At 43.1% G+C, this 22,877-nt stretch overlaps 1 protein-coding gene across 1 annotated transcript in view; it reads right to left on the minus strand.

Moving 5' to 3' along the window:
* LOC140465709 (plexin domain-containing protein 1-like) overlaps nucleotides 1-22,877 on the minus strand; it is a 274,629-nt gene that overhangs the window by 71,639 nt on the left and 180,113 nt on the right. Inside the window, exons 10-11 of the mRNA XM_072561360.1 lie at nucleotides 5,319-5,379; nucleotides 2,526-2,661 (exon numbers count right to left, since the gene is read on the minus strand). Of these exons, the coding sequence (XP_072417461.1) occupies nucleotides 2,526-2,661; nucleotides 5,319-5,379 (197 nt within the window). The remainder of the gene's footprint in view (nucleotides 1-2,525; nucleotides 2,662-5,318; nucleotides 5,380-22,877) is intronic.

Consider the following 22,877-nt stretch of genomic DNA (forward strand, 5'->3'; position numbering starts at 1 on the left):
CCTGTTTGCCCTTTGGTATTAGTGAACCATCCCCAGTTGTCACCGTTATATACGGTCTTTATCTAACTAACTAACATATCACATCTAGACTACTGTTTCTTAACCAACTCAATACACTATGAGAAAATTGCAATATATCATTGTTTGCCTAATTGATCACAAACCCCTATAACTAATCCTCGACTCCATTTTCCTGCCTTTTCCCCATAACTCTTGACTCTCCAAAATATCTAACTGTCTCAGACTTGAAAATCCTTAATGGCCCAGCCTCGACAGCCTTCCAGACTCACTCCCCTCTGAGAGAAGAAATTCTTCCTCACCCACGTATTAAATGCGTGATCCCTTATTTTGAGATAATGCGTCATGGCCCTAGACTCTCCCACCAGGGGAAACAACCTTTCTAGACCCACTCTTCCAAGAGCCCTAATAATCTTGATACAATAAGAATGCCGCCTTGAGTAAATTTTGAACCTGTAATATTCCTGGCAGGGAAACTGGGAAATTCAACTGACCCAGCTTATTTCTAATGTGGTCTCAATATTTATAGCTGTGTGCCGGCAGCACCAAAAGTGACATTTGATAACAAACCATACATGAATCCATAGATTTCCAAAAGGTAACAGCTCAGTGTAACTACAACAATTATCAAATATCAGGGGATAATATTGTTAGTAAGCACAAAAATGATACATGAGAGGAAAGCAATTTGACAAGAACTCCACCATAGTTACTCCCTTGAGGGTTCAGTAATTCTGCATAAATTTCTCAAAAAGCATTCAAGCACAATTCTGGGATATTTATCCATTTTTTCATCTTTGCTGTAACCACGTGATTTATGACCTAATTAACAAGGCAAACGTTTTTTGATATGGTGGTGATGCTTTCAATTTCTGATCCTGACAGATTAAACTTCAAGCCAGGATCAAGAATTTGCAATTTCAGAGCTATTAAACTTGCAATAGTTCCTTTAAAATTGCTTTATTCTACAATAAAATCTGACCAGCGCACTCTTGCAGATCAAAGCAATTAAAGTAATTTTCCTGTTACAGTTATTACCCAATAATGAGAAATAACGAAAGCCTTGCAATTGAATTTCCAGCAGCAGAATATTGATTAGGCAAAATAAATGACCTTCCAGTTGGCGTTAGTTGAAAGCGGTTGCCGACCTTGTTCAGACCTGACACAGATTGTTTGAAATTAGTGGCACCACTGGGCGGGATGGTACCGGGCTGTGTTATAGAACTTTGGTTCCGACAAATTGGCCACCTTCTGGTTAACGGGTAAAGATTAGTCAACCTCGTGTCTATTTTTCAGACGTAGAACTAGAGCAGAGGAAGCCAATTTGGCAGTCGGAGGCACAGTTGCCGATGGTGAAGGAAGTTGAGTGATGCAGAGAGGACTGGTCAGGCCAGTGGGTCATAAAAACATCGTGAGGAGGTGCTTGTATTGGACTGGGATGGACAAGGTTAAAAATCACACAACACCAGGTTATAGTCCAACAGGTTTATTTGGAAGTACTAGCTTTTAGAGCACTGCTCCTTCACCAGGTAGCTACTATAGTCAGTTGGAGGATAACCTGGTGTTGTGTGATTTTTAACTTTGTTAAAAAAACAGACATTCATGAAGATGACATACTGGGCACACTGGAGCTCTATTTTGAAGGACACAAGACAAACCAGACCAGTATATGTCATTCACACGTTTTACTGGGTTTTCTTTCTAGGAAGGACTTAAAAACAAGAAGAAGAATTTAAAAGCTGCTCCAGAACTGCTTCAAATGAGGATTTATTGTGTTAAATAAAAAGGGGATGGAGACAACATTCACACACGAGTGACTCCTTCATCTTATTTGAACAATGATTGCGGCATGAACTGAGTTGTTTTACAAAACCAAAGCTCCCACCTTGGAGCCGTGACCAGTAGGAGGACAGACAATCGGAATTTCCACACAAGCTTGGCACGGTTTTCCAGGAAAGCATGGGCCCACATCCCAGAAACACACTCGCAACCGGCAAAGCTTCAAGGCAGAAGCAGGAACTCCATAAATCACCTCTTTGTTTTTCATTTCATGGGGAGAATTCAGCAGCTACATCTGAAAGCACTAAACTAGAAGGCAGTGTCAAAGTCAATCCCTGTTACTAAGGAGCACGTCAGCCTAGTTACAGAGGACATGGCCACTGCTTCCTCCCTACTTCTTCAGAAAACTCCTCAGGTCCGTTCGGACCCTCAGCTTCACTAGTGATCGCGATTTGACTCAGATGCAAAAAAACACATGGCACCTTCTCTGGCATTCTTGAGTTTCAAAGTAATTAATTTGTTTTCTTTCTTCACTCCTGTGGAGCTCTGACTGTGCACACTGTGAGTTACACACTAAGCTCTCCTTTTAGCAGATTTTTCTTTAATGGACCAGTTTCAGACGGCCCACACAATGGGTGAGGCAATTTTATTTGAATCAGCTCACTTTCAGTTACTTCTCATCCTTCTATAATAAACAGGTTGGAGAGAAAACAGGTTGATGTGTTTACCTTCCGTAGTGAGACTGCTTGAGAGCAGCACTGATGTGGTGGTGGTAACTTCAACTTCCAATGAATTCACAAAGTTTGCTGTGGAGGAGACATCTGGGAAATGTTCTGGATGGTCCTCACAGAGCTCACCGCTGTGCTGAAATGTTGCAAAGATAATAACAGAAACATTAAAGAGGGATGGAGTTAACATCTGATCATTATCCGCAAGAGGATGCAATCATGGACAAAGCTTAGCTGCTAGGTTGGGACTGAAGGCTAACTGACCTCATTCCACAGACAATAAACAGAGCAGCTTCATATCTTTCACACTGGAATGGATCTGAACACTGAAATGTTCAGTGCCTAACCCCCATGGTGATATTATCAGAGGTTCTCATAGGGTGGAAATGATGCTATTCAAGTAGTAACACCGAAGAGGAACTTTTGTGTTTTCTAAGTGGAACCTCTCCTGCTAAGGTTCAGGAGATGAAGGATGGTTGGGGGTGGCGAAGCTGTGGATGGAAGGAGGGGTGCAGTTTCCAAATGTACGCTTCTGTCGGGTGTCATTCTATTCCAGATTGTGAAATCGAGCATTCAAGGGAGAAAGATTGTCGGCCCACTCCACTGGGCAATGGCAGACATTGTACCGGGATCCTGAAGGCAGAGGGGGAGGAAACAAAATCTGGCATGCAAGCTCCTTCTGAGAGGTGTCTCAACTAAAGGCAAAATACTGTGGACATTGAAAATCTAAAGCAAAACACAGAGAATGCTGGAGAAACTCAGCAGGTCTGGCAGCATCTGTGGAGGAATTAAAAACACAGAGAAGTTCTGAAGAATGGTTATACTGGACTCGAAACGTTAACTCTGCTTTCTCTCCTGACGCTGTCCGACAAGCTGAGTTTCTCCTGCAGTCTTGGTACTTGTTTCTAGGAGGGGTCTCTAATAAAGAGGATTTTGACCTCACTTTGGAAACAAGTTCACACCAGCCAAGCTGCCATTGCAGCTATTCACAGTTGGAATTTAGAAGGATATAGGAGCAGGGGTAGGCCAGTCAGCCCCTTCAGCTGCTCCACCGTTCAATAAGACCATGGCTGATCGTCTAACTCTCCTGCACTCCCATGCATAATTCCCATATTCCTTCATTCTCTCAATAACCAATCATCTGCTGATCTCTGACTGGAATATTACTCAACAACCGAATGCCCCACCAATCTCTGGGGTGGAGAATTCCAAAAGTTTACAACTCTTTGAATGAGAAATAATCTCCACATCTCAGTCTTAACACTAAGACTAAGACCTCAGGTTCTTGACTTGTTGGCAAGGACAAATACCATCCCACCATCTATCCAACAAGTCCCTTAAGAACTGTATATATTTCAATGAGATCACCTCTCATTCTTCTAAACGTGAGGAAATAAGGACTAGTCTACTCAATCCTTTTGACCAAGAAACTAATTGAGTGAACTTTGCTCCCTCTCTAAGGCAAATATACCCTTCCTTTCCAAAGGAATGTCGACTTTATCCCCAAAGTCGAAGGCAACCTCAATTCTCAGAAAGATATCAGGGTTGAGGATCTTCGCTAACATAGGAAGGTTTCAAGGGTTTGTTCAGGACAATGAAAGTTGTTGATCACGTTTGCAATTGGCAGGAGGGTCAGCAACCAGAGATCACAGATTTAAGATGATTTGCAAAGAACACAGGTGGGATAGGAGGAGATAATAGTATCACTGACAAGTCAAAGGTGGCAGGAATGTAAGCTGTGGGGAGGACACTAAGAGATATAAGCAGGTTAGGTGAGTGGGCAACAAAACTATAATATGGCAACGTGTTAAATTATTCATTCGGTGGTAAGAATAGAAAAATCAGGTTTTCTTTAAGAAATGTGAAACTTATAAATGTTGATGGTCAAAGGGACATGTGTACTCATTTAAAGAACACAGATGCAGCTATGGTAAATTATTAAGAAGTCAAATGACTTATTGACAATTATTCCAAAGGATAAATAGGTCTTGCTATAGGTGACGAGGACTTTGGTGAGATCACACCTGGGATATTCCTTGCAGTTTTAGCTTCCACATTGAAGAAGGATATTCTTGCACTGAGGCAGTGCAACAAAGATTCACTGGGTTGGCCATGATGAAAGGCTGAATAAACTGGGTCTACATTCTCCGGGATTTAAGAGATTGACAGATGATCTCATTGACACTAAGAGAAGGGACTTGACAAGAAGGTGTACCCCCGGGCGGGGAGTCTAGAACACAGGGAGGCATATGAGATGAGGAGAAGATACTTCACCCAAAGGGTAATGAGTCTTTGAAATTCTTTATCCCTGATAGTCCATCATTGAATGTGCTTAAACAGCTGATGTTTGGACTCTAAAAGGATAGAGGCAGGAAAGTGAGTTGAAGTTAAAAATCAACAATGTTGGAGTACGCTTGATAAGGTTTATGGAATACTGTTGCTTCTATTACTTCAGTTCTGAAGAGAGAATTGTTTTGCAGTGAGTTATGATGATCTGGAATGCATGGTTTTAAGGTTGGTTAAAACAAATTCAACAGTAACTTTCAAAAGGGAAGCAGAGCTACGGGAAAGGATCAGGCAGTAGGAGAAATCGGACAGCCCTTTCAAACCGATTCCACATGAACCTCTCATTCAATTTATTCCAAAGGTTTCGAAATTGTTGTCAGACTATTAATGATTTTAACATCCATCAAATTGTTGCAGACTAGCAAACATGGACATATTCTTAAAAAAAGAAAATGGTAATGTAAGGAAGACTGATGGGATGAGTGCTGAGGTAAGGTTTTACTGTACCTCCTCCATGCAGTGATAGTCCAGCCATTCCTGTCGGTGACGATCAAACCCATTGGAACATCTAAATACCAAACAAAAGAACAGAGGGCTGAATCTTCTCACTTTTTGTCACTTGTGTTGAGTTTCATGAAGGCTTGCTCTCCGTGAGTTTTCTTCATCTCATTAGCAATCTGCCCACCGTTATCCCGCCCCTCTTATCCAATGCCAGCCCGATTCCGCCTCTTGCCATTCTCAGATGAACTCACCGGTGCCAGGATATTCCAGAATAGAATGCCCTCCCTCACACCAATACCAATGTCAAAAGTCCATTGGGCGCCCAGAGGAGAGTTGGCAATCTGGAGTTGCCCTGGCTGGTTTGGGACATTTGCCCCAGACTTGGTGGACAAAGAGAAATTGGAATCCAGGGACATGAGGGTCCTGGTGGGCAAGGTGGTACAGAGGATGGTCCATTTACCCCAGCATTGGCAGAGGAGGATTAGACCCTGCCAGTCTGGTCTGAGGTTGCCACCCAGGGTCAGTGTCTCCTCAGTCACCTGGAGGAATGCCCAGCAATGCAAGACAAAGTTCAGAGACCTTCCCCCATCTTCTACCCGATTGCTCACACTCATTCTACCTCTGCACCGCACCCACCACGGCTCATGCTCTACCTGGCATGCAACATCTTCCCTCACTTAGTCTCATCCTACCCTATCACCCCGGCACTGCGCCCCATCTCACCACCCCCAGCTCCTGTTCCTCCTTCTCATCACTCACTCCGGACTGCTCACTAGCTTTCTCCCCAATGTCACCAGCAGTAACAGCTGCGCCAGCCATTGTCACCTCACCCAGTTCCTCCCTTTGCCCCCTTGCAGAGAGGACGGTCAATTATACAGCAGACAGAGACGTGACAGGGGCTGGGGCGTACATGGCATTTCATTCCTCTCCCTCTTCGAGGCTCCTGACCCTGAAGGCCTCAGACATGTGAATGACCATGTCCAAGAGCCTGGACTGCACTTTGACCTAATGTGCAGGCTCTCCCTGCCTGAAGAGAGTCTCTTTTGATATACTTGAGCACTCCCCTCCTCTGACTTTGAGATGCGGCCTTTTAATGGAAGCCTGTGTGCTGTGTCTGCCCCATCCACCTGTTGGCACGTGGTGCAGCTGTACCACTGATGGAGCGCAGTGCCATGCCACAAATGCCCACCCCAATCAACGGTAACAGCTGGCAACCAGATAATTTGCCTGGCTTTGTATCTGTGCTAAATGATGAGGAATGCCAGGGCAAGGCAAAGCATGTGAGCATTAAGTGAGTAAGCAATGTGGCTCTGAGGTGATCCTGGGGGAGCTCTGGGCATGGGCTGCATGTCTCAATGGGCCAAGTGTCCTTTCCACAGCATTCCAATGACAGCTGGCTGTACTCTCTAAGTACAGCCCTTAAAGGCAGAAGTGCACAGTAAGTGCATCGTGTTGGATGGCACATTGGTCAGCACTGCTGCCTCACAGTGCCAGGGACCTGGGTTCGATCCCAGCCTCGGACGTTGTCCATGTGGAGTTTGCACATTCTTCCCATGTCTATGTGGGTTTCCTCCGGGTACTCTGGTTTCCTCCCAAGGTCCAAAGACGTGCAGGTTAGGCATATTAGCTGCGGGAAATACACGGTTATGGGGATTGGGGGGGATGCTCTTCAGAGGGTCGGTGCAGACCTGATGGGCTGAATGGCCTCTTCCTGCACTGTAGGGATTCTATGAATCCAAGCAGATATGAAATACAATATTCCCTGCAGCTGCTCCGAGGTTCCGCTCATGGCAATTGGTGTGGGCACACCCACCGTGTCATCAGTTCCAGACATGGAAAGAAAATGTGAAGGATGTAACAGGACGGTAGAGAGAAGCTGGTGGGTGTTGGATGCCAGTGTTTGGGGTAGGTACAGAAATTGTCCATGGACTGAGAGATGTTGGATCTGAGTGTCCAAGATGGTGGCTTAGAGCAGTACACGGTGAACTGGAGTCGCCCAGTACCCGCACTGACTCTCACATTGGGAATTCTTGTTTCCAAGCAGCAGGTGGTGCAATCGGAATTTGCATTTTAATGAGGTGAGATTCAGTATGAATGAATGACAAGCAATCATTCACATTATTGGGCATCTTGCCACACCCTGGCGAGAATCTCATCTCAATGCCGGGAACTCTGCTGGAAAATGCAACGAGTTGTTCCCAACATCAAGAAAGATCTCACTCCACATCTGACAGGATTCTCCCAGATTCCTGACCACAGCCTACCTGACTCATGGTCCAATTGGATTGCGCCCCAGACAGTCCTTTTCAATGATCACACATCAGAGTGCTGACAGTGAGTGCTGTCTAGCAGCGGTTCACAGGAGAAGAAAATCAAAGCATGTTGTTTCAAGGAAGACTTGAGAATGGAGGGCTAGGATATACCTCTTTCTGTAATGCCATGCTGTCTTTCCCGAACTTGCTGCCTTCTGTGGGAAGCTGGAAGCAACTGCTGCCCTTGGTTGAAAGTTTCTGTTGTTGTGCCAGGATGGCTGATGCCAATGTGCGGGATATAGAACAGAAGAGACGGGTGGCATTTGGGATGAGATGCTGATTGATGCTGCAGCAAGAGATGGTCCACTCATTATTCTCATAGCCTCAGCATTTGAGCTTGGCTACAGTCTGGGTGCTGGCAGGAAGGAAGCTTTAGACTGGTCCAGCGCTGCTTGAAATATTACAAAGATGGAGATCACCACGCTACAGAGGCAAATGTCAGTGCTACCTTCTTGCTTGAGAGGCAGACAGTCACATTACAAGACGGTTTGGTATAGAAACATAGAAACATATGAGATAGGAGCAGGAGGAGGCCTTTCGGCCCTTTGAGCCTGCTCCACCATTCATCATGATCATGGCAGATCATCCCACTCTACAGCCTAATCCTGCTTTCTCCCCAAAACATTTGATCCCATTTACTCCAAGTGCTAGATCTAGCCCCCTCTTGAATACATTCAATGTTTTGGAATGAATTCTACAGGCTTACCCCTCTTTGGGTGAAGACATATCTCCTCATCTTCGTCCTAAATGGTCTACCCTGAATCCTCTGACTGTGAAACAGATGTATAGAAAGTGGAAGATCTATTTACATGGGATCATAGAAAACAGGGCCAAGAATAAGCCATTTGGCCCACTCCACCATTTGAAATGATTGCGACTGATCATCCAACTCAATCTCTTGTTCCTGCTTTCTCCCCATAACCTTTGATCCCTTTAGCCCTAAGACCGATAGTAACTCCTTCTTGAAAACTTTCAATGTTTTGGCCTCAACTCTTTCAATGGCAGAGACTTCCACAGGGTCCCCACTCTCTGGGTGAAGACATTTTTCCTTATCTCAGGAAGAGGAAGAGGAGGAAGGCAGAGAGAAAGAACAGTCTTGACAAACAGGCCAAGGGGCAGGCGCAGGAAGCTTGGGCCAGGAGGGGAAATAAATCTTTGACCAAGATACTGTCCACTTCTCAAGTCAAACAAAAGAAAGCGATGGCTATTATCTACAAAATATTTCCAAATGACTTCCTTCAGTCTGCATGCGAAATACTCAGGTGTTCCTCTTCAATATCCTTTTCACCATGAATGGGTGCACATTTGATGGGCCAAATGCCTCTGAAGAATATGAGTACAAATAGGAGATAATCGAGAGTGGAGTCAATTCGAAGAGCTAGTACCATCATGGTGGGCTGAATGGCCTCCTGTGCAGTAATTTAAATGCTTATTTTTTGTTGCATAGGATTAATATTACAGATTTGAATGCTGTTTACATTTGAGTAGTTTAATTCCTATTAAATATTATCATTTGTTTCACTGTTGCTGTGTTAACAAGAATGGGCCAATCTGGAGGCGATAATCTGCAGTGCAATCCCTGATAGGACCATGGGACTAGATTCACTAGCGACGTCCAAAGGGAATTGAGTAAACAACTGGAGGAGAAAATGTAAAGAATTACATTGTGGGGAAAGATGGGTGAGGGGGCAGTGGTGGTCTGAAGGGTTGAGACAAATTGGGTAGCATGTTCAAACAGCCAACAGAGAGAAAAGACAGAATGGGTGATTGAGTGCTGTAAAATGCTATAATCCTTAAAGCTGAAGTATTAATAACCTCCAGTTGAGCCTGGAGAACACACACATTACATGAAAGCAATCCAGTGACATACTAAAAATAAATGAATGCTGTTCGACATGAATGGCACCATTCCAACATCTCCTCAGCAAAATAATACATTTGCCAAACACTTCTGCAGAGACTGTCTCCCTTTAAGTAGAAAAACAACAGACCTCAAAGCTTGTTTTTCTTGTATGGATACAAGTAGATAATTTTCAAAATACTGGGAAACATTCAACAAACAGAGGTGACAAGGAACCCATGCTAATCAATTCCAGAGTTCTCCATTATACCGTTCCTCACCAGTCTTCTGAATCCACATCAGAAGATTATGCCAAGTCAGGAAACAACATTAAAATTAAAAGGCCTTTTAATCACGTGCTTTGTAAAAAGTGTTAACTGTTTATTAAAGTGTGTGGATAAAGAAGGAGAAAGATATGGGCTAAGGTTTCCAAAGAGTTGTGGAGAATCCATAGGCCTTTAAAAATGGCCGGTAGTACATGGATTTAAAGATCCTATTTCCATTTTTGACAGTTCTTGATTTCACCAAAGACGAAAATGGGGACAGAATGTGGCTCATGTGAGGGGAAATCTGAAATCAGCTGGGCCATTTGAAATTCATGGTGATTTCTAACATTTTGGCTGAACCCAGGTTTTAATTCGCAATGTGATTGTGTAAATTTTTAGAGCTAATCTAAGTGCTCATGAAGAGCAGACAAGGTCTATAGACCTGTCAAAAGGTAAAGTTTCTAAATAGCCTGTCCTTTAAAAACATTGAAAGAAACAAATAGCTTGCACGTGTCTGTGAGTTAAAACAAATTGTACTAGCAGTTTCAATTGTTGATTGTTGTCAATGAGAGTCCACGTGCCATCAATCAGAATTCTCTTCTCATAAATGTTAGTTTTCCCCTTGAATTGGTGTTCTTGTAAACTGTCCTGATAAATGCAAAATGAAAAGCTATCACAAATGTTTTTTCAGCAATAAGTAAATGATTATTGACATAACCTGGTCATTATTAATGCTTGATTGCTTTCCACAATCTATCATCATCACAGTGGAGTTTGTCAGTTCAGAGTTTTACTGGCAGCTGAAAGATGCTATTAAAGAATTATCCATCTATTACATGGGGTTATGGATAGCAATGTTGAGAGTGTGGTGCTGGAAAAACACAGCAGGTCAGGCAGGACCCGAGGAGTAGGAGAATCGACGTTTCGGGCATAAGTCCTTCATCAGGAATGAGCCTCATTCCTGATGAAGGGCTTATACCTGAAATGTCAACTCTCCTCCTCCTCAGATGCTGCCTGACCTGCTGTGTTTTGCCAGCATCACACTCTCAACTCTGATCACCAGCACCTGCAGTCCTCACTTTCTCCTTATGGATACCAATGTTTATCTCAAAAAGGGAATAAAAATGTGAAGTAGTTTAAACTTATTAATGAGCTTTCATGAATGGGAGATTTCCTTTGCATAGTGAAGTCATTTACCACCCTCTGAGGAAATGACATCAACACAGCAAATGAAATCACACAGGAAATGACATCACCAAATCTAGGAACCGTAAATGCATAAAGAGAAAGTGGGTTACTAACACCAGTGCTTCACCAGAGGCTCACTGATGATGTTACCTAGTATGGTGATGAAACATCTGAAAATGAACTATCCAGCTCAGTGAGCAAACTTACATCTATAGTGAAGTCTGTCACAAATATTTTGAACTTTATTTCAACTTTGGAAGACTCTTACAGTCTGCTTGTGTTGGATATTGGATGAGTTGACATGGACATTGGTAGTGAGCAGTTGTGTGTGAGTTGGCTCTGTAACTTTAAAACGTCCTAATAACATGGAGACATCAGCTGTAAACATTGCTCATTTTGTCTTGATGGCAAAAATGGATCATTTACACCTTTGTGCTGTTGTCTTTTGTGCACATCTGGAAGTGATCTGTCAAGAGGAACTGAAAGTAAATCTCCAAGCATGTCCTGTGGAGATTGGCTTTAAAGTGACCTTTGCTGTGGGGCCACTTAACTGTACTGCTGTTGATTCCTTCCAAGTTCTGCTTACACTGCTACACTTTTGAATGACTTGTGTTATGGAAGCAGTTTTTATTCCCTTGTCCCCTCTCCTGATGGTGGTGACTCATGCTGCAGTACAATCCCTTGGTCGTCATTGGAAATTGCTGCTGCCTTCTTGTATTTCTCCATTGAGTCTAATTTTCCGGGTCATCCGAGGTGACTGTGCATTCTTGATTTGCTATTTCTTGAGGCCATCCAGAATCTGCTCTCGCCAAAACTGATTGCATCAAGGCTGAGATTTTACTGTGATATGGAGGCGCTGGTGTTGGGCTGGGGTGGATGAAGTCAGAAGTCACAGGTTTCTTTGAAATCACAAGCTTTTGGAATGCAGCTCCTTATCACCTGATTTCAAATAAACCTGCTGGACTATAACCTGGTGTCGTGTGACCTCGGACTTCTTCAGAAGACATGATTTGGAGATGCCGGCGTTGGACTGGGGTGTACAAAGTTAAAAATTACACAACACCAGGGTATAGTCCAACACGTTTAATTGGAAGCACTAGCTTTTGGAGCGCCGCTCCTTCATCAGGTAGTTGTGGAGGACACAATTGTAAGGCACAGAATTTATAGCAAAAGTTTACAGTGTGATGTAACTGAAATTATATATTGAAAAATACTTTGATTGTTTGTTAAGTCTCTCATCTGTTAGAATGACCATGATAGTTTCACTTCTTTCATATGTATATCACAAAACTTTTAAAAAAAAAGTTACATTCTCAGGTTAACTGTAACAATTGGTGTCAGCCCAGATAAGATGTTGAGATGTTGAAGGTGTTCCCTGTCTGTGCCATAATGTTTAGACTGATTCGAAAAAAGTGAGTTAACAGAGTCTTACATAGATTCATGCAGTTTTTGAGAAAAGTACAGTGTAACGCTGCAAGTACAAATTCACCCCACAAACATATATGTGCATGTGTGCACCTGGGGTGGGGGCTTGTGAGTGTCTGTAAGAGAGACTGTATATGTGTGTGTGAGTGTAAAGAGGTCTAAGTCTGTGGGAGGGTGCATGTGTGAGTGTGGGTATGTGTGTGTGTGTCTGTAGGTGTGTGTGTGTCTGGGGTGGAGAGTGTCACTCACAAGCCCCCACCCCAGACACACACACACACTCCCACGCTCACACATGCACCCTCTCATAAACTTAGACCTCTTTACACTCACACACACATATGCACATATCTGTTTGTGGGGTGAATTTGTACTTGCAGAGTTACATTGCACTTTGCTCAAAAACTGCATGAATCCATGTAAGACTCTGTTAACTCACTTTTTAGATTAGGTTAAAAATCACACAACACCAGGTTATAGTCTAACAGGTTTAATTGGAAGCACACTAGCTTTCGGAGCGACGATCCTTCATCAGGTGATTGTGGAGGGCTCGATCGTAACACAGAATTTATAGAAAAACTTTTTAGGATAGAATCAGCCTAAACATTATGGCACAGACAGGGAACACCTTCAACATCTCAACATCTCAACATCTTATCTGGGCTGACACCAATTGTTACAGTTAACCTGAGAATGCAACTTTTTTAAAAAAAGTTTTGTGATTTATATATGAAAGAAGTGAAACTATCATGGTCATTCTAACAGATGACAGACTTAACAAACAATCAAGGTATTTTCAATGTATAATTTCAGTTAATCTTACTATAAATATTTGCTGTAAATTCAGTGTCTTACAATTGTGTACTCCATAACCTGATGAAGGAGCGCCGCTCCGAAAGCTAGTGCTTGCAATTACACCTCTTGGACTATAACCTGGTGTCGTGTGACCTCTGACATCTTTCAGAAGATGCAGACTTTTCCTGTATGTGCCTAAATTTGTATCTGACTTAGCTTTCATCACTTTACCTGATATCCTGGCATTCTGGTGCATTCTGAAGTAGTTCTCCAGATTAACCTTCTCTCGGCCAGTCTTGTTACTTTCTCTCTCCATGTTCCCTTCTTTCAGTGAGAACCCGTTCCACCTTTTCCAAAACGCTCTCATCACTGAATTCTTCGATGTTGAGTTTTGGCCTTTAAAATAAACCTGTTGAAGTAGAGCCTGGTGTCGTGTGACTTCTGAGACTTTACTGATTTACATTTATCGTGGCTTCAGACTCCATTACAGTCAACCGTCCTATCCTGGGCCCAGTGCCTCTGGCTGTTGTGATCGCTTTGTTTCCTCCAAGTGGCGGCTTGGACTCCTCCTTTACAAGAAAGTTGCAAGCCTGCAATGGTTTCCAGCAGCTGAATCGGAGCAAAGAGTCTCAGCAAAGTAGCCAGCTGAGATTGAGAGGTTTGGAACAGACATTGCCAAGTGATCAATAGGGACTAATCAATCAGCGATTAGTAGATGGACAGCTCATTTTGACAGAGTGATGGAGAGTAAATAAAGATGCTGCATTAATGTCCTTGTTATAATTGAACTGAATGATATCCAAGAGCATTTGAAATGGGGTTCATGTGGTTTGAGCCTCTACATTTCTTATATTCCATAAGACTATAAAACCATAAGACATAGGAACAGAAGTTAGGCCATTCAGCCCAGCAAGCCTGCTCCACCATTCAATCATGGCTGATAGGTTTTTCAACCCCATTTTCTTGCTTTCTCCCCATAACCTTTGACCCCATTGCCAACCAAGAACTTACCCATTTCTGTTTTAAATATACTCAATGACCTGGCCTCCCCAGCCTTCTGTGGCAATGAATTCCACAGATTCACCACTCTCTGGCTCGAGAAGTTTCTACTTATCCCTGTTCGAAAGGGTCTTCCCTTTACTCTGAGGCTGTGCCCCCAGGGTTCTCATCTTTCCTGCCAAGGGAAACATCTTCTCAACATCCATTCTGTCCAGACCATTCAGTATTCTGAAAGTCGCAAACAGGTTCCCCCCTCATCCTTCTAAACTCCATCCAGTATAATCCCAGAGTCCTCAAACGTTCCTCATATGTTAAGCCTCCATTGTAATAATGACTGAAAAGCATCCTGAAGTTTCATGTTCTGTAAACGCAAGTCTTTGTTTGCCTTCATGATTCATGTGAACAATGTATCCAGAAACAGCTAGAATTTCTTTCTGACTTTCCAAGTCTTTGACATTCAGTTTGCAAACATTCCGCCTCCACCCCCTTCTTTAAGCTGGCCCGCCCTCCCCTCCTGTGAGCAGGAAGGTGTGCACACACTGAAGAGAGACTTCACCACCTTCAGCAGAGATGCAATGTTCACTCTGACAGCACCATCAGCACCAGAATGTCTGAGTCTCCCTGCTCTTACTTCCTTTTCTCGTGTGGGAACGCTTTGTTGTAACTCAATAATGACTATACACAATTGATCCAGTGCATTCTAAGGTAATTTCAATTAGGCTTACCAACATCTTTGGGATCTTAAAATATTCCCCAGAACAGCAAAGAAACATTATCACAAAGAATTTCACAACCTCAGCTGGTAAGTTAATATCTGACCAACTCTTCCATTGCCCAGTGTCCACATTGCTCTCTGAAAGAGACACTTTCTGAAATATCCATTCAAAGTTCCCCACTTCTGTTAAAAAAAATTCACTGGATGTGGGTATCACTTGCTAGGCCAGGAATTAGTGTTCACTGCTGTGGGTCTGGAGTCACATGTTGGCCAGGTCAGTTAAGGTTAGAAGATTTCCTTTCTTAAAAAGATTGAACCAGATTTTTTTTTCCCAGTAACCATAACTGAGTAGCTTTCTAATTTCTAAATTTTGGTTAAATTCACATTGTACCATCTGCCATGGTCAGAGATGAACTCTCATGCCCAGAACATTTGTCTGGGGTTCTGGATCATTAATCCAGTTTAGATTAGATTCCCTCCAGTGTGGAAACAGGCCCTTCGGCCCAACCATCCATACTGACCCTCTGAAGAGTAACCCACTCAGACCCATTTCCCTCTGACTAATGCACCAGCTATGCCACCACCACCACCTCCACCAACTAACAGGGACTCATCAACTTAATTCTTGATCAGCTGTGATTCACATTTCTCAGTATGGCTTAGCCAGATGCGCAAACCCAGGAAACTTGCAGCATTTGAGTTGATGGATGCCACTTTGAACTCTGCAGGTAAGGTCCGTGAAAAATCAATAGCTACATCACGAGAAGACTGAAACAAAAGTGAAGAAATCTGAGCAAGGGCTTCATAGGGAAGGTTTTAATGGTCAGGGATCACGAGGGATCATCTAAATGTCCCTTTCTTTTTATGTTGTATCAGAATGCCAGAAGCAGCTTAAGAAATCTTCTCTTAGAGTTATAGAACATAGAACATAGAACAGTACAGCGCAGAACAGGCCCTTCGGCCCTTGATGTTGCACTGACCTGTGAACTATTCTCAGCTCATCCCCCTACACTATCCCAAAATCATCTATGTGCTATGAAATATTAGTTTAGTGCTGATGGTTTTCTCTGCATGAGCCACCCTCCACCCTCCATGCCTTTCAATATTCCTCCTTTACAATCATCTATTTTCCCATTAAAATAATTTCCATACTTGGTCACATCTGAATATGGATAATCCTGGGAGCCTCCCTGCTTGCACGCCATGTAAACCTTCAGAGATCGACCTCTGCATATCCTAACTCACACTGAGTCCCATTTCCCAGTCAACCTCTGGTTGTTGACTTGCTTTGAACAGCGGTCTGGCAGTGTCCTGACTGTAAAAATTCCTTTGTTTTACCCAGCCATGAGCTGGCCAACGTTAAAAAAGCATCTGGATGGATACATGAATAGGAGAGGTTTAGAGGTGCGTGGGCCAAATGCTAGCAAATGGGACTGGATTAATTTCGGATATAGTGTTTCCGTGCTGTACATCGCTATGATTCTATGATTCTCCAAATCCCTATAATTTCTTCCAATTTTACAACCCACCAAAGGTATCTCCCCTCCTACAATAATGGCTCCTTGTGCACCACTCCACTTCAGCAGCTCATGCCTTTAGCTGTCTGAAGCCTAAGTGCTGGAATCCCCTCCATTAACCTCCCTGTCTCTCCAAGTACCTTTCCCCTTTCAATTACATCCCTAAAATTTACTCCTCACTGATTGCAATGTCTCCTTATCTGTGTCATTTAATAATGCTCCCGTGAAGCACTTTTTTGGGTGCCCAATGATGTCAAAGGTGCTACATAAATGCACGTTGTTGTCTGGTGTATGTTGTGTAAATTCCCCACTGTAGCTGAGGCGCAAACATATCACCCATGACTGGATGGTCACCAGGGTGTTAAAAAAATCAAAGCAAGTGGGGATTTGCTCATGTCAGAGGTTAGTCAACGTGACAAACTCACCAGCAATAAGGGACTAATGTAGCACAAGACAAGCCCAACATCACGAGTTGCAGTTAACTTCAAAAATAAAAGAAACCCTAGCTTGCTGATGGCGTCATGTTATTGGGGATTTCTCACAGTCCCATCCTGTGGACCAAAACAAAACTGGTTTGAACCAGAAATGGTTCTTGAGCGTTTGTCACACGTCAGAGAAGTTTGGTCTGGTATGTTGACATGAAAGCGCCAGTAAAGGACACACATAATGCTGTAATCTGGAAATGAATGTTATTGGGAGGAAGGAGGTGGCTGAGTGAGTGAAAATGCTTTACTCCTGTAAAAGGGAGCAGGGTTAATTTTACTGGTGGAGGAATTCAGCCCTGGTCTATTCATTATGTTCAAACCAAATGTGACCAAATGGAAACACAAATGAGACTTCGCAAAATGTTGCCATGGTAACTGCTTTGAAAAGCAGCAAGCATTGCTTAGAGCTGATTAAGCCCACAAAAGCTCACCGTTATAAGTATTCGAAGGTGAGATTCCATCCTCCTGACAGGATAAAAATAAAAATCTCTCAACAGTCAAAACTCCAGTTCAAAATTCCATCCTTTCTTTTCTGTTGCAACTGCTCCAAGTTCCTTTTTATTTCTGTGATCACTGACTCTTTGACCGTTCTATCTTCGAATCTCTCCAAGTTCTACAAACATGGCACGGACAGTATCTGCCATTCTCACGTTCATGAACTTGATCTCTCGCGGAGTCTCGGACCTTAGGGTCATGGCTTCTCCATTGCCATTGCCATTCCATGAACCCTATTACTCTACAATTCCACCTGACAAACGCACCTAACCCCACATCCCTGACCACTATGGGCAATTTAGCATGGTTAATTTACCTAACCTGCACATCTTTGGACTGAGTGGCACAGGCAACGGCGAGTCAGTGGGACAACAAGGGAAGATTGGCAGAAATGAAATTCTTGAAGCAGAGGAGGACAAGTCTAATTCACAAAACAAAGAGTTGAACAAGAAGAGAATCTGACTAGTGAGAATCGAAAGACCTATGTGCATACAATCTGCATTCTTTAGCATGCTGTTATCGCCTAATCTCAATTGCCTCAATCATGTGCAGTTTCCGAATCTCCCATCTGACAGAGAGCAACCAGACAGTGACAATTCCTGACTGAAAGGTCAGAGTGGGCAAATGGTGACTTCAGGTTTACACCTTGGATAGCAGTCACCAACGTCTCAGGACACAATCCATGGGCAGTGACTGCTCATACAACCTGTCATAGAATCCCTACAGCAGGGAAGCAGGCCATTCGGCCCATTGAGTCCACATTGACCCTCTGAACAGCATCCCACCCAGACCTATCCCACTATCTCTGTAACCCTGCATTCCCCATGGCTAATCCGCCTAGCCTGCACACCCCTGGACACTATGGGCAATTTAGTATGATTAATCCACCCAACCTGCATATCTTTGGACTGTGGAAGCAAACTTAAGCACCCTGAGGAAGCTCACGCAGACACGGGGACAATGTGCAAACTCCACACAGGCAGTCAGCCGAGAATAAAATTGAACTCAAGTGCCTAGCACTGTGAGGCAGCAGTGCTAACCACTGAACCACTGTGCCATCTCAACTATCTGCACACGTTGGCATCATTCATGTACCAGCTTCTCCGCACACTCATGACACAACTTGGTCACATTTACGACACAGTCCGACACCTCAGTGCTACACTTTGCACGGGAACCTATCATTGCAATGCTGCTGCCATTGCATTGTGCTCAGGTCGCTGCGCTCAGGGACATGCACCCATCTTATAGATTGAACCAGAGCATCTCAGGGTTCCTTATTTGCTCCCTTAACACTTTCTCCCACAGTGCCATCTGAAGACCAACAAAGGAGTTCTCTGTGATGCCCTGGCCAGTAAATTGTCCCTTGACCAACATCACATTGCTCTGTTGGGATCTTGCTATGTGCATATTGGTGGTTTCACTTCAAAAATACTTCTTTGGATATTGAGCACTTTGAACACACAAGAGGTTCTGACAGTCACTATATAAGCACGAGAGTTCCTTCCAATTCTATTGGTGTATGGACAAGGATCTTTTGGACATTCTTAAAGCATCTGTCACAATTCCACTCAATTACTGAGAGAACCATCAGGAGAGGTCTTCACATGTTCTTCAAAAACAACATGCATTTCTATTGAGATTTGAAGGATGACTTGAAAATTAAAATGCTATGCAGTCCTGAAATACTTTGGCTGGTATTAATTCAGCAAAAGACCAGCTTCTTTGTGTCGGTGGAATTTGAAACTTTGAGAGATGAAGTCTCAACGCACATGATTCTGCAAACCCAAACTGCTCACAATTCCCTGTCTCTCCATGGCACCTTTTAAATCCTAGTGTCTGATGGAAAAGGCCCAAAGTTAAAATGTTGTGAGCATCTGTCGGCTGGTTTGCAGCAGGTTGATGATAATAACTTCTGGCAGCTCGCTGCTGTTTGATTTTGCTGCTATGAGTCTAACACCGCCCTCTCTACATTCCCCCCAGTCATAAATATCTCCCAAAATAACAACTTACAAACAAAGCATCTCTTCTCACTCTCATCTGTGTCTTGATAGTTCAAGCAAATAAGAACAGATACATTTTTAGAAAGTTTTTTTGTTCACAGGATGTGGGTGTCACTGGCTAGGCCGTATTTATTAGGTAAAAACAATGACTGCAGATGCTGGAAACCAGATTCTGGATTAGTGGTGCTGGAAGAGCACAGCAGTTCAGGCAGCATCCAAGTAGCTTCGAAATCGACGTTTTGGGCAAAAGCCCTTCATCATATTCCTGATGAAGGGCTTTTGCCCGAAACGTCGATTTCGAAGCTACTTGGATGCTGCCTGAACTGCTGTGCTCTTCCAGCACCACTAGGCCGTATTTATTGTCCATGCCTAATTGCCCAGAGGGCAGTTAAGAGTCAGGCACATTGCTGTAGGTTTGGAGTCACATGGAGTCCCGAGTAGGTAAGGACAACAGTTACCTTCCCTACACGACATCAGTGAACCAGATGGACTTTTCCTGACATTTGACCATGGTCATTATTAGACTCTTAATTCCAGATTTACATTCGATTCAAATTTCACCACCTGCTGTGGCAGGATTTGAACTCAGGTTGCCAGAACATCACCTGGGTTGATCCAATGGCATGTTGCTCAGTCCCTTTTCTGTGAGAATGACCACATCTGGATGACTGTGCACAGTTCAGGGGCAGCCATATCATAAAAAGAAAATGGAGTTACTAGACATGGTACAAAAATGTTTTCCAAGGAAAATACCAGAGATGGGAGGTAATAGTTAATTGGAAAGACTAAAAAAAATCATGAGTTACTCCTCTCTAAAAAGAGACATCTGAGGGGTACTTTCGTGAGGCGAAGTTGAAACTCTGAAGAGGTTTTAATAGTTTAGATGTGGAGATGTTTCCACTTCTGGGAGAGGCCCAAACTGGAGGCCACAAATGAATAATAAGCACTAATAAATCCAATGATGGGTTTGAAAGCAGCTTTTTTACCCAGAAGGTGGTGAGAAAGGAACTTTTTAAAAGTAGTTCATGGGATGTGGGCATTGATGGCTGGGCCAGCAGGTATTGCCCATCACCAATTGCCCTCAGGAAAGTAGTGATGTGCTGCTTCTTGTGCAGTCTGTGTGGTGTTGGAGCACCCACAAATGCTATTTGGGAGGGAGTTCCAGGATTTTGACCTAGTGGTCATGAAGGAACGATGATATATTTCCAAGTCAGGACATTGAGTGTCTTGGAGGGGAAGGGTAAATGTTCTATGTATCTGCTGCCTTGTGGTAGAGGTCATAGACTTGGAAGGTGCTGTCTAAAGAACCTCGGTGAATTACTGTAATTCATCTTGTTTATGTCACAGTGTGCAGCAGTGATGAAGTCAGTGAATACTGAATCATAGAATCTCTATATTGCAGATAGAGGTCATTTGGCCCCATTTAGAGGGATCAACCCTCCAAAATGCATCCTAACCAGACACACCATTCCTTCCCACAACCTATACACATAACCCCACATTTACGATGGCTAATCCACCCTAACTTGCACATCCCTGGACAGTATGAGCAATTTAGCATGAATGAGGTGCCAATCAAGTGGCTGCTTTGTCCTGGAAGGTGTCAAGCTTCTAGAGTGTTGTTGGAGCTGCACCCATTCAGGTGAGTGGGGATTATTTTATCACAGTCCTTACCTATACCTTGACGATGATTGCCAAAGTTTGGAGAGTCAGAAGGTGAGTTACTATGAAAGAATTCCAAGTCTCTGACCTGCTCTTATAGCCACAGTATTGGAATGGTTGTTCCAGTTCAGTTTCTGGTCAGTGATAACTTCAGAATGGTGATAATGAGATCAGTTCGAGTGATGCCACTGAATGCAAAAAGAAAATGTTTAGGTTCTCTGTTTTGTTGGAGATGGTCATTGACTTGCACAAGTGCGGTGCAAATGTTACTTGCCACTTACCCGCCCAAGCTCATGTCTACCAGATGGAATACTTGTGGAAAATGATGTAGATTTATTTATGGAGAAACTGGATAAACATAGGAGTGACAGTAGACAGGTGTTGACAAGGTTACATGAAATAACGGAGGGAGTGGGGGAAGGGGAATGCATGGGAGAGGTTTGTGCAGAACATAGGCATTGTTATGGACAAGTCAGTCTGAGCAGCATATTCCAATGTCACAACAATGATATTGGTTAATGGATGTGTCTGGGGTTCTTCCTTGTGAATTTCACAACATGAACAAGCAGAGATCATGGCTTTTATTTTCCTAAAGTTTGAAAACCGATCTAATACCACAACCTCCAGTATGGAATTGGTACTTAAATGTTCTGCCATTTCAACCTTGCCCCGTTACATTCTCTTTTTCTCTATGCTATGCTCTTTCTCAGCCATTATATGTTGTTGTTCTCCTTAGTTCACTTTGCTTCATTCTGTGTTCCCTCCTCACTATCAGCCAATGAGCTGGTGGAGTGAATGTGACTTTCAGTGATAGATAATGCAGGTGACAGAGTAAGGGCAGTCCAGCATACCCCTGACCTATGTTGCCTGTGAAGAAAATTGATAAGGTTTTAACGCAAAACCTACTGACCTATGCAGAGTTCAAATCATGCCTTTATGGGTTTAAAGCAGACTTTAGCACCAAAGATCAATTTCACACACCTCTCGAGTGTGTTCTATACATGAATTGGAAGGTTTTCAATGGGCTAGAGAATCATATTGAAATACTCCCTCAGCGAAGGGGTAGTTGGGGGGGACACCTTTGACAGAATATTTTATAGAACACCCTCAATACCCTGCGAGACTTATTAGTGATTAGAAAGACAATGGGATGTTGGTGTTTCATTGTTCGGGGAATGGAATATATTTGTATGTATGCTTACTTCAGTTGTAATGGGAATTGAAGAGAGCACATCTGGAATACTGTGTTTTGTTTTCATATTTAAGAAAGCACATTGCTGCATTCAAAACAGTTCAAAGAAGGTTCAACTGACCCATTTTTACGATGAGGAGGTTATTCTCAGAGGAAAATTTGGGTCTGAGACTTTTGGAGTTTAGAAGAATGAGATTTAATCTTATTTAAACGTATAACGTCCAAAAGGAACTTGGAAGTGCTAGACCTCTTTGGGGTCGCATGCTGGAAATCAATCCCTGCTAGTCCCAAAATTGTTACAAAAGTTAAAGATTTTAATCAAAGTATGCTTTGAATAAAAGTGAAGTAAATTCTCCATTTACCTGACAGATGGACCAAGGCAAACAGAAAATACAGACCAGGTTTCTGTACTTAATGTAAACTCCTATTTATTATTAAAAATAATTGATTCTAATCGCAGGTAAACAATGATGGACAGTCGGCATATCCCTCCACTAGGTCAAAACTCTTAACTGTCCCCCTCTGAAAACTCCTTTATACACGCATACAGTGAAACACAGACAGACAGACAAAATAACACTGGTGTTCTGGGTACAGAAAAAAGAACTGGGCAGAAGGTCAATGGCCCCAGTCTACAGGCTTTGCTGGGATGATCCTTTTGTTCACCAGGATTT

The sequence above is a fragment of the Chiloscyllium punctatum genome, chromosome 42 (assembly GCF_047496795.1).
Source record: "Chiloscyllium punctatum isolate Juve2018m chromosome 42, sChiPun1.3, whole genome shotgun sequence".
NCBI lineage: Eukaryota > Metazoa > Chordata > Chondrichthyes > Orectolobiformes > Hemiscylliidae > Chiloscyllium > Chiloscyllium punctatum.